The following is a 12857-nucleotide window of genomic DNA, read 5'->3' as shown; positions in this document are numbered from 1 at the left end:
ACCTCTCCAAATAGCACTAGTGAAACTATAGCTTGTTATTTCCTCCGAAAGAACTTCTGCTTGTAGCACCTGCACAAAGGAGTTAGTCGAAAAAAATACCAGATTTATCAAACTTCCAGATCACTCTATCCTCTCTCTCACTTGTGAGCTTAACTGTGTGTAACCTCTCTCCTTTATTGAAAGCTCCAAACCCACTCTAACCCATCCCAAAACCCACAATTCCCTATAACAGATCCTTTAAGGTTGGAGACCGAAAAGAGTTTTGGAAACACATCTTTCAACATACCCCCCGGTAGCCAGTTATCCTCCCAGAATCGGATTGTTTTGCCATTCCCTACCTCCATGGACAATCCTCTGATCATCTTTTCTCTCACATGTGGCTCTCTGATTTGTAATTGACAGATCTCCTTCCAAGGACCCCCTCTTGTAGGTATTGGCTGGCTACTCAGCATCTCAGAAAGGTTCATGTTGTTACAGGAGCAAACAACTTTCTTCCATAAAGGACAGTCCTCTTTCGAAAATCTCCACCACCACTTAAAAAGTAAGGCTGTATTTCGTACCACTGTATCACCAACTCCCAAGCGTCCTACTTTTTTTGGAGCCATTACTATCTCCCATTTTACTAGTGGCATCCCATACCTCCCATCCTCTTTACTCCATAAGAAACATCTTTGTAGGGAGATCAACTTCTCCGCCACTGCCTTGGGCATCTTGTACAAACTGAGATAGTAGATAGGCAGGTTATTAAGAACCAATTTAATGAAGACGAGCTTACCCGCCCTATTGAGCATCTTTGCTTTTCACAGACTCAGTTTTTCTTCCACCTTGTCAATCACAGGTTTCCATGTCTTAACGAGCCTCGGATTTGCTCCCAAAGAAATGCCCAGGTATCTGACTGGGAGGGATGCCTCCTTACATCCCAGTAAATGGCACATCTTCCGTGTCCAATACCTCTCACAATTAACCGGGATGAAACTGGACTTCTCAAAGTTGATACTCAACCCAGACATCATCTCAAAACATCGCAATAACCATTTGTAATTTCTGATAGTCTCCTCCTCTGTAGGACAGAATAGGATAGTATCATCAGCAAACTGCAAGTGCGACAACTCAATGTTATCCCTCCCAACCAAAAGCGGAGAGATACAGTCATTCCTCACGGCCTCCCTAATCATTCTATGAAGAACATCAACAACTAGTACAAATAGAAAAGGAGAGAGTGGGTCTCCTTGTCGTAGACCTCTTTCCATTTTGAAAGGCTTAGAGGGGGAGCCGTTTATAAGAATTGACATAGATGCAGAGCACACACATTCCTTTATCCAGGCCCTCCACCTAAGGCCAAATCCCATCTTGTGCAAAACAATATCCACAAAACTCCACTTGACCCTATCATACGCCTTTTGAAAGTCCAATTTAATAATCGCTGAGCTCCTTTTCTTTACCTTCAGCCACTGCACGGTTTCACAAGCAATCAGTGCCCCATCATGTATTTTCCTGCCCTTCACAAATGCACTCTGAGTCTCCCCGACTAAACCTGGCATGACCTTTCGCATCCTCCGAACCAACACCTTAGAAATGACCTTGTACACACAACCCACCATACTAATCGGCCGGAGATCTTTTATTTTTTTGGCTCCAACAAACTTCGGTGCTAGCGCCACCCAAGTGATATTCGAATCCCTAGGGAGCACTGCTGAATGGAAAAATCCCATCACTGCTTCAGTGAACTCCTTACTGATATCTTCCCAACACCTCTTAATGAAATTCATATTATACCCATCGCTTCCTGGTGCTTTGGTTGACTCACAATCCCACACTGCATCCTTTATTTCTTCCACAGATGGCATCAACTCTAACTCTGTTGCCTGTTCCATACTTATCTGCTCTACCAGCCCGTCCCGGAACCCTATAACAGGCGATGTCTCTTGATGGTACAAGTTCTTATAGAATTCTCGTATAGCAACCTTGATCCTGCCTTGATTCCGTACTAGCCTTCCATTGAGCATTAATGCATCAATGCGATTGTTCCTCCTCCTAGCTGAAGCTAAGTTGTGAAAGTAACGGGTGTTTTTGTCCATCTTCTTAGCATGCCTGGACCGTGACAGCTGCTTCCAATGAAGTTCCTTTCTAATATACCACTTCTTGCAAGAGCTCACAAGTGCCTTTCTTCTCGCTTCCATGGTCTCATCATACACTCCGTTGCTCACCAAATCGTCTACCTTCGTGATCTCCTCTTCAAACTATTTAATCCTCATATCCATGTTTCCAAAATTTTGCTTATGCCATTTGCCGAGCGGAATCGTCAACCCCTTCAACTTGTCCATGAATTGAATATCCCCCAAGTTCCTCCACTCCTCCTTTACCATCCTCAGGAATCCCTCGTGAGAGAACCAGGAATCTAGGCTCCGAAAAGGTCTTGGTCCCCCTCCCATCCTTGTCACCTCCACAATCAAAGGACAATGGTCTGATAGACCTCTAGGCCCTCCTCTTAACCTTGTATCCGGAAACTCTTCTAACTACTCTAAGCTAACCAGAACCCTGTCAATGCGGCTGCAGGACTGACCCCTGAACCATGTAAACGTTCGATCAGTTAGCGGTAGGTCGACTAACTCCATATCCTGAATCCATGATTTAAACTCTACTGCTGACACCGTCAAGGAACCAGCTCCCTTCCTCTCTTCCACTACTTGAGTAACCTCGTTGAAATCCCTTAGATAACAAACCGGTACCTGACATAACCCAGATAAAAAGCTCAACTCTTCCCACACCACCAGCTTCTCTTCCCTCGCATGCGCACCATATACTAGGCAGAACGCACAAAGGAAGTTATTTTTTAACAACACACCATCCACACATAACCATCTATCTCCTTTATAACAGTTATTCATCTTAAACACTGTTTCATCCCACATCAAGAGCAGACCTCCTGACGCACTCTCCGCCCCTACAAATTCCCACCGAACTGCATCATTACCCCAAAGTTGGACTACTTCAAACTTAGTCAAAACTGCTTTCTTTGTCTCTATCAAGCCTAGCATATTCAGATTAAATTTCCTCCGATAGTTTTTCACCATACTTATTTTTCCTACTCCTGCCAACCCCCTAATATTCCAAGAGCTAAAAATCATTTTAATGCATTTATACACACCTTTTTTCGATTTTTCGGACGACTTCTCCTAGCTTTCTCCTTCTGCTTAGCTTGTTTTTTCTTATGAGCGCGCGATCGCGTCATTCTGTGCTTGCAATATCGTCATAATGTCGTCTTCCTCATCATACTGTACTGCTCCAGACTCCATTGCAAGCTCCCATGCCTTCCTATTTTCGTCCATTTCCTTTGCATATTTGTTGTCTAGCGTGTCAGATACCGCTTTGCTTCCATCCTCACAACTGTCATACCCCAATCGAGCTACAGCCTCCCCTGCGTCATCCTCCTCTAACTCCGACGCTGCCACTAGTTCATGTACCTCAGCTGCACTTGAACCATCCTCACCACACCGTCCTCCCTTAAGCCGTGCATCAGCAGCACTGTGCTCACCAAGGCCCGAAACAGAACTCCATCCCACCCAGTCCGATACCAGACCTCCATGTTCCCGCATTGCACTCGCCGCAGGCATCCCACCAGCGACATTCCCCAATTCATCTCCGCCACCCAGGTCTTGCGTCGTCTCAACGAACCCGCTCTCCTCACCCGTAAGCATCTTCGCCTGCGACGCATGGTCCGCACCGGCACCCACTACAGGCTTCGTCAGCCAGAACTGACTGCTGTCTCCATCCGCGCCCTGCCTCCCCCTCCCTTTCTCGCCATTCGTCGTCGTGGGGTTTGCTCTCCCATCAACAGAACTATCAGCGCTGGCGCTGATATGTTCGCAAAACCTAGAGCTCGTTCCCCCACCCACACAGCAATCGGGTCGCGCTATGCATCCCATCATACCCAACGGACCTCTAACCCGTTTCCCACCCGGTCCAGCTTGAGGAATAGCGTGTGGGCCTGCTTGTTGGTGGCCCAACTGCATACCCTTAGCCCTTGTGAGAGATAAATGGGCCTCAGCGTTCCTTTGATGGTAATTGGGCTCATTAGCTTCCAAACCTCTCCTAGCCTCACTTAAGAAAACAGCCCCATCTCCCACACAATCTCCACCGTAGTCCCAGGATATAGTCCACTCCGAATTAACCTCCGCACTGCTAGCTGGGGATCCCACATGATCAGCAATTTTCTCTTCAGAATTAATTTCCTTTATTTTCGCTCTTGCTGTTTTAGAAACCAAAAACCCGTTACTCCACTCATTCAAATCCTCAGGATGAATTACCACTCTACCCCTCTGCTGATCGTCCCCCCTAGCTGCCAGAACCAACAATTCAGCCTCTGCATCCCATCCCAGCCGCTGTATGTGACTTTGACAAACACCCATGTGACCTAAATTGTTTCCAGTTGAAAGACCAGCTCCTACAAGGATATCACGATTTCCTGTCGAATCATCCGTCATCACACACTGTGCTACTCGAGATAAATTGCTCCCAACTTCCGTAACAAAGACATCAAAGCCCTTTGTTCCTACCAAAACACGGACCTTTTCATGAATAACGTCAAACCTGTGTGTATCAACCAGGACATGTCCAGCGCGAAATGACATAAAAGGACTTGTAGCCTCTTCACAACACACCACATCTCCCCACTGGCTCCCAATCTTGTGGAATGTATCTTCTGACCAAACATGGAGCGGAAGTCCAACGCACTCAAGCCACACTCTTCTCTTATCGCATCGCACATGCTCCTCCCATCGGCTCACACTACAAAAGAACCGCAAGAGACTACCCATGCCTGAAGCCAATACCTCTTCTGAACTACTAACGCTATCAAAGGTCAACATGGCGGTGTTCGGTCCCATGTCACAAATTCTAACTACGTGAGGCCAATCCATACTGGCTTTTTCCTTCAACAAACGGAAGTCAATAGCTTTTGTTGTACTCCCAACAATACTTATATAATTTTATTTATTAATTAATATTTAAATTTAATTTTTATATTAATATTTATTATAATATTTTTAAATTTTAAAAATTATTTTATCAAATATACTTATTGCTTGTATTTATTAAAAGTCATTTTTTATTTAATTTAACGAATATAGATGCTATAACTTTTAAGAAACTATCATTTAAAAATTAGTTTTTATAAGTTACTTTTAAAAAGTAAAATTTCACCAAACTAAATCTAATAATCATGAATAAATCACCATTTCTAACCACAAAAAATTTGAACGCTAACAAAATTGATAAAAAAAATTAAACTTACATTATATTCATAAAAGATATTTTTTTTATAATATTATCCAATTATTAAATTTAAAATTGAGTCTGTTAAATTATTTTAAAATTCTCAACTTACCTTTTTTTTTGTTTAATCTCTTCATGCTTAGTTTTCAGCTATGGACTACCAACATCATTAGTCTATACAACTAACTAGAATTTTTTCTGCACCCAAAAAATAATAATAACTTGGCAGAAATTATAAAATTCATATATACAAAAGTTCAATTGTTCAAATTGTTAATTTAGATAAACCACTGTAATTTTAAAGGATATTTTTCTTTCAAATTATTTTCACTAATAAAACACTTCAAGCATTATAAACGGAAAATAGAAATCTCAATAATACAATTAGAGTAGTGGTGACTTAACATTGTTGTTGTTCTTGAATTCTTTAACTTCAAATCCTATTAGAAACTTGTGAGTTTTGTTCTTATCAAAAAAAAAAAAAAACTAACTTGGTAACATAATCCCAATTCTAATCACAAGCAACAACAATAATTTAATAAAATTTTAACATAAACGTAATCAAATTTAACCAATGATCAATCAAACCAATAATTATTTATCACATTAACATTTAATCGGTGCAAAATTATCAAACTCTACCTCTAGCTTACTGTCCTCACAACCGAAGTACTGGAAAAATTTTTTGACCAAAAAATTTGAGAAAAAAACGTCAAAGATCAGCTATTCCACCTTTGGGCTCACTTGGTTGAACATGAATTGAAGGGCAGTAGCTTTACTATCGACTTCTCCCGAACAAAAGTGGCATCAATGTGAAGAGAAAGAATATACGAACACTTTAATCAGTTTAAATTTTTTACGGGAATTACGGATCTCAAGAAAGCGAACGCAGAATATAAAACTCTGGTTAATTAATAAATTAATTACGGGTCAAAGAAATTAAAAAATTAAATTTTATAATTTAGAGAAGTAAAAATATTTAGAATACATATTAAAACACTAATTTTAAATATGTTAGCACAAAATCAAGTCGAAGGGCTAAATTGATTGGACCGGACCCATATTGGGCACAAGGCCCAACATATATAAGCTCAACATGAGACTCTTCAACTTCATTCTCACCGCACTAGAGAAAGACACGGTGAGTGAGGGAGAAGAGAAACCAAATCTAACTCACTATTCACTTTGACATTCAATCCCCCGTAACTTTCAATTTGGAGCTCCGATCGTTGTACTGTTTGTGGCCACGCGTTTGTCTCACTGAGCTCTTCAATTCTATCTGAACAAAGTAGTAAAAAACTTTGATTTTCATGCCCAATTATTCCTTTCACTCAGATTCATGTTTTTGGCTTGAATATTGAGTGATTTTGATAATTTTGGCGGTTTAGATGCAATCTAGTATTGGGTTATTATTGGATTTTGCGCTAATCATCATTGGGTAAGATAAGAAACTATTACCCCCTTTTGAATCTTCCAATTTTATGAGATTAGGATTTTGAAATTTGTGAATGTGTATGAATTAAATTAAATTAGGTTGAATATATGTGAAGTTGATGTCAATTGGTGAAGTGGAGTGTTCGAATTGGAACTCTGGTAGTTGAAAGCCTGGCAAGTGGACTTTGGAAACTTGAAAACTTGTGGAAGCAAGGTCTTGAGGTGTTTTGTGGCTTGGCAGAAAATCGGACAAGATATGATTTTGGTTTTCTGTAGTTAATCTTTAATGTTGCGTGAAAACTTAGACTAACTGTCCGTAGGATAAGTTGAATTATGTGAATTGTTAATGTTTGGTGAAAAATTATGCATGGAATTGTTGAATAATTAAAAGGTTTGGATGTTAATATTTTATGGAATAATTGAGAGATATGAAAAAGTGGTTAGAGGTCATTGGTATTGAAAATTGTTGTGGTTTGATTGAGTATGAATTGAGAACTTTGGTAAAACTTTAAGTTTTGTGTTTTAGGTAAAAACTAAATTTTTGACTGGTCATAACTTGACTTTTAGACTCCAAAATTTTGTTAAACTTATTTTGAATGAAAATTGGATCTGTGAAGTATATAACGTTTTAAAAATGAACAAAAAATTATTTTTAACGAAAAAATTATGCGCGTTTAAAGTTTGGGTTTAAAAACAAAATTTTGGAAAAAAACAGAAATTTTGGTATGTGGGCCCACGCACACTATCGTGCGCACGCACATACCAGAGTGCTTGGTGAGACTCGTGCGTATGCACGAGGGGTGAAAGTTTTACAAGTTATGCGTACATACACTATGATGCATACGTATAGGCTGAAAAATTCGTCTGGTGCGTGCGTACGCACAACAATTATGCGTACACACGAGCCCTGTTTTTCAAATAAAACTCTAATTTTAACTTTTTAACGGTTCCTGCAAGCTTGTAACTTTTGTAATCCTTGTTTAAGGTCCGATAGTTAGTTTTTAGGCCATGGAAAGAGTGCGAACACATTGAGGGAGTTAAATTGACATTGAAGAAGATTAATTGAGAAGTGAAGAATTAAATTAAATTATGAGAATTGATTTTTATTGGGTATGATGAAAAGGATTATGATGTTGAGAGATGAGGATGAATGATTATATTACGGATGGAGTTGATTGAGTGATAATAAATTAATGTTAACGATTGAGACACCTGGGCAGTACGCAAGGGTTGTGATTTGTCTCACTTGCTCCGAGTTGAGTATATTGAGTTGTGATCTTTATTATGCTTGATCTTGAGTATGTTAAAGATGAGTTTGATGAGGATATTGGTTGTGTATAATATGTTCCACTTTTGATGTGTCATATTCTCTCTGTTTGTAAAGTGTGTCGAGCACTATAGCCCAAGAGTATGCCGGACACTATATCCTAAGACTGTATGCACACTATGATGTGTACGCACAGTTTGGGAAATTCATTTGGTGCATGCATACGTACAGCAATGATGGATACACACAAGCCCTATTTTTCATATAAAACTCTTATTTTAACTATTTGACTGTCCTAGCAAGCTTGTAAACTTTCGTAACCCCTGTTTAAGATCCGATTAGCTAGTTTTTAGGCTCTGAAAAGAGTGCGAACACATTGAGATAGTTAAATTGATATTGAAGGAGATTGATTGAGAAGTGAAGAATTAAATTAAATGATGAGTCAATACCGTTGAATGATTTTGATAATGAGAAATGATGAGAATTGATTTTTATTGGGTTTGATGAAAAGGATTATGATGTTGAGAGATGAGGATGAATGATTATGATTACGGATGGAGTTAATTGAGTGATAATGAATTAAGGTTAACAATTGAAACACTTAGGCAGTATACAAGGGTTATGGTTTGTTCCACTTGCTCCAGGTTGAGTATATTGAGTTGTGATTTTGCTTCTGATCTTGAATATGCTTGATCTTGAGTATGTTAAAGATGAGTTTGATGAGGATAATGGTTGTATATAATCTGTTCCGCTTTTGGTGCGTCATATTCTCTCTATTTGTAAAGTGTGTTGGGGATATAGCCTAAGAGTGTGGCGGACATTATATCCCAAATGTGTGACAGGCACTATATTCCAATAGTGTGGGATCACTTTATATAAGACCCTGGTTTTGAGAAACTTGATTATGATAATTATTTATGATTTTAAAGAAAAAATCAATTTGATTATCTCCCATTTCTATTGAATTAGTATTTATTGAAAAATAATTTGCAAGTTGATAATAAAATGATATCTCAAAGATAATTATTTTATATTTATTTTGGTTTTAAATTATTACTATACCTTTTATTTTTATTTAAATTACTACACTACCTTTATTCCTTTTTAATTCAAAAACCCTAACCCTAATTACACAATATACTCACCCCCTTTTTTCCCTTCACGTCGCCACCCCCTTCCTATACCCCCCTCTTCGCACACACACTCCACATAAACACACACACAGCCACGGGAGAAGAGAGAACCAAGGGAGAAAAAGGAAAAAAGAGAAGGAGCTGCCTCCGTCCAACTCGTCGCCACTGTCCAGCTCGCCGTTGCCGTCAACTTCAACTCACGGAGGAAGAGAGAGAAAGTTCGCGAACGAAGAGTTTAATGAGTTTTTTGTGCGCCTAATTATGTTTTATATTATTGTATATATAGTTATAGTTTTCCATCACCTTTATTATTATATGTGTAAAAGGGATAGGAGTTGTAATGATATGTTTTGTATATACATTTATAAGTTACTTGTATAAAAATTTTTATATATGTATATGCATATTTGTTTTCAAATAAAAAGAACTTTTGGTTTTTCAAAGAAAACAGCGATACGATTTCGAGTCAAAGGCTCCTAATTTATTATTAAATATATGGAATTCATCGTAATATTCTCGCTATCAGAGTGGCACAGGTGGAAGCGTGACATTCTGGTAGTGAGAGTGTTACACTTTATCCTGAAAAATATAGCGGGCACTATATCCCAAGAGTGTGGCAGGCACTATATCCTAAGAGTGTGACGAACACTATACCCCAAGAGTGTGGATGCATGTCAGAGAGACGATATCAAGATTAGCTACCGGGTGTGTCGGATTCTGGCAAAGTAACCGATACGTGAGCTCATGGCCAGTAGGACAGACGTACATTATGTGCATTTATATGATTTGTTTGAATATGCATTTGTTTTGGCTTGTCTACTTGCTTATCTGTAACTAACTACTATTTGATCTATTTGCCGTATCTGTTTCTATATTTGTGTTTTCTTTGTTTGTCTTGTTTGTGTTTGTTTTCTGAGAGATCCCTCATGCTGGTGGAGGAGATGCTGACGGATGTTCCACATGGTGAATTGGAGGTTTGCAAAGAATGAGAAGTGAAGAGTTAGATTAGATTCCTTAGATATAGTTACCCTATTTTGGTTTAGTGGAAACTCTAGGATTTTAATATGGGTTATTGAAGTTTTGGAATGCCTCTGACTTTCTGAGACATTAATTATTATCTATGTGGGCCTCTTTACCATACTGAGAATCTTCGATTTTCATTCCATACATATTCTGTTATTTTTTAGATGCAGGATGTGAGACACCTCGCTGAGCATTGCGGGAGACTCTTCTGCAAGCGAAGAATAATTTTTTTGGGCATATTTATATTTTGTAGTTAGTATATATATGTATAGATACTCTCCACTAATGTATAACTTGTATTTTGTCCCTCTTAGAGGTTGACTCGAAGAAACAGAAATTTATAGTTATGTTTTTGGTTTATTGTGGGTTTGTATAGATATATATTCTAGCCGGCCTTAGTTTCATAGGTCGAGTCTAGAGCTTGATTATACTTATCCATTGGAACTCTCTCTCTCTCTCTTTATATATATATATATATATCTTATCGTTTTTCGTGAGTGATGCATCCTCAGTTTTGTTTTGATCGTACTCTTTTCTTTCAAGACTCCTAACTATATTATCCTTATTATATATGTATGTATTTTACTTTTAGAGGTCGTAATACTCCACAACCTCTGATTTATGAAGCTGCTGAGTCAGCGATTCAAGTTATAAATATCTTAAACGGATAATTACTAAGGTAAATATATTAAGACATAAGTAATAATACATATCTGGATAAATATATGCGAGTTACTAATATAAATGCCATTAGTAACTTAATGATAAAATGTATATGATAGAGCATTAGCAACTCTAAACTCATTAAAGAGTGCAGATATTTACTTATATCGGCGGATATCGAACTCGATAAGGATAATAATAAAAATAGCATTATTATCTAAACTTTATTATAACTATGGCATATAAAATAAATAAATAACATAATAATAAATTATATTATCGTTTATTTTATTTGCAGGGACCGAAAACAACTAAATAAAATTGATCACTAAAAAATCAAAACGTCGTTTAATTACAAAAAAAATCAGAATGTTACAATTTCTTTCAGGGTTTGAATAATTTTTGTGCAAAGGGTCAAGAACATAAAGTTTGTTGCACTTAGCATCCAAAACATATAACCACCAATGGCCTTGATAGCAAAATGCTGCAAATAAGTATAGTCGGGTTGCCTTATCTCTGTCAAGTAGTAGCATATATTTTCTAACTCTGTTCTAAATGAGAAAGGCTTCTTTTTTTTTTCTTATCAATATAATTACTATCGTGCTTGATGAACATGAACTTTTAAAATAGTATGCAACAACAAATCGATAATAGATATAGCATATGAATAAGAAGCACTAGCACATAAATAATAGAGTACAGTTGCATATAAATAAGACAGCAAAACACAAAAATGATAGAGCACAACACAAAAGTTTTAAGTAATATACCACTATGTTTGGAATATGCATTATATTTACTCTACAATCTTCTCAATATTTTTTGTGTTCAAGATGAAATACAATACCTCAATAAAATGTGGAAAGAAAACAGAAAAATTTATTTATATAACATTTATTTTAAAAAGTACATTTATATAAGACATGATACGACGTGGTGGTATGACGTTTCCACACATGGTGTAACTTGGTTATCTCGCTTACTTTATAAACGAGATAAGTAAGAAGCGTGCTTATATATTGAATTTGTTTACAATGCCTTTTAAAGTCACTTTTCATCCATTTCTTCTACTTTTCTCCCACTTCTAGCATTTTTTAATCATATTATTGAAGTACTCGGAGATTATGGCGCGTGCAGATGCACGGGATGAGGATATCAACCGCCTGAACGCGATATGACATATCGCTGGAGTAATCGACTTCTAGGTTAGTATTGTTATTTTCATGTTTAAGTTAAATAAGTATATATTTATAGTGATGGTTAGGGTACTTTTATAGATGTAGTATATATTAGGTGGTAGAATGTATTGTTAGTAATTGTTAATTGATAGGTCTAATTTAACTTATTAGATAAATTATTTTATTAAGTAAATATTTATTGTATTTTGTTATTTATTTAATTTGATTTTTATATTTTTAATTTTGATGTTGATAATTTGGTAAATATCTTTTTTTAGTCAGTGTTAATGGATATGTATGATTTTAGTTATTAGTTAAATTAATTTATTAAGTAAATATTTATTTTATTTTATTTTTATTTAATTTGATATCTATATTTTTAATTTTAATTTTGGTAGCTTTGTAGATAACCTTTTTAATTGTTATTCAATGTTTTAATGGGACTTACGATTGTTCGATATGTTTTTTTCGGACGGTTGACTTTTAAAAATTACTTATTCTGTTTTCAACTGAGTTATGAAATATGGAATACTTGTTTAGTAATTTTTTTTATCTCGACATTTTAAATGTTTACTTTTGAAATAGATTTTTTATTCCAATTTTTTATTTTTTATCAGTCATCGCCTACTTTTCCCTAGGCGAGTGAGTTACACGCTTGTATCAACGGACGCCATTGTCTTTTATTTGAGGGAGGGTGGATTTGACTACACGGTGCCACTCAGAGACTTCGTGTTCGACAACTCCCTAATCATGACATTCGTAAAACGTTGGAGTCCGGCGACCCACACTTTCTACCTATCATGGGGTGATTGCACCATTACCCTGCAAGATGTTGCGTACCACCTCAGGCTACGCATGCACAGGGAGCCAGTAGGTGGGTGCTTC

At 37.1% G+C, this 12857-nt stretch overlaps 2 protein-coding genes across 2 annotated transcripts; both read right to left on the bottom strand.

Annotated features, from left to right (window-relative positions):
- Positions 1 to 2240: 2240 nt before the first annotated feature.
- Positions 2241 to 3074, bottom strand: LOC107611417 (uncharacterized). Its single transcript, XM_016313344.1, has 2 exons — positions 2532 to 3074; positions 2241 to 2441 (listed from the first exon to the last, which is right to left on the bottom strand). The coding sequence occupies exons 1-2, from the start codon at positions 3072 to 3074 to the stop codon at positions 2241 to 2243; spliced, it is 744 nt and encodes a 247-aa protein (XP_016168830.1).
- Positions 3075 to 3209: 135 nt separating this feature from the next.
- On the bottom strand, positions 3210 to 12646 carry LOC148549740 (uncharacterized). The gene is made up of 2 exons (XM_088495765.1): positions 12624 to 12646; positions 3210 to 4977 (listed from the first exon to the last, which is right to left on the bottom strand). Exons 1-2 carry the CDS (start codon positions 12644 to 12646, stop codon positions 3210 to 3212), a joined length of 1791 nt encoding a protein of 596 aa, XP_088351891.1.
- Between the last annotated feature and the right edge of the window lie 211 nt (positions 12647 to 12857).

The sequence above is a fragment of the Arachis ipaensis genome, chromosome B8 (assembly GCF_059453495.1).
Source record: "Arachis ipaensis isolate K30076 ecotype BB chromosome B8, ASM5945349v1, whole genome shotgun sequence".
Lineage (NCBI taxonomy): Eukaryota > Viridiplantae > Streptophyta > Magnoliopsida > Fabales > Fabaceae > Arachis > Arachis ipaensis.
This window is presented reverse-complemented; position numbering and strand designations above follow the sequence as displayed.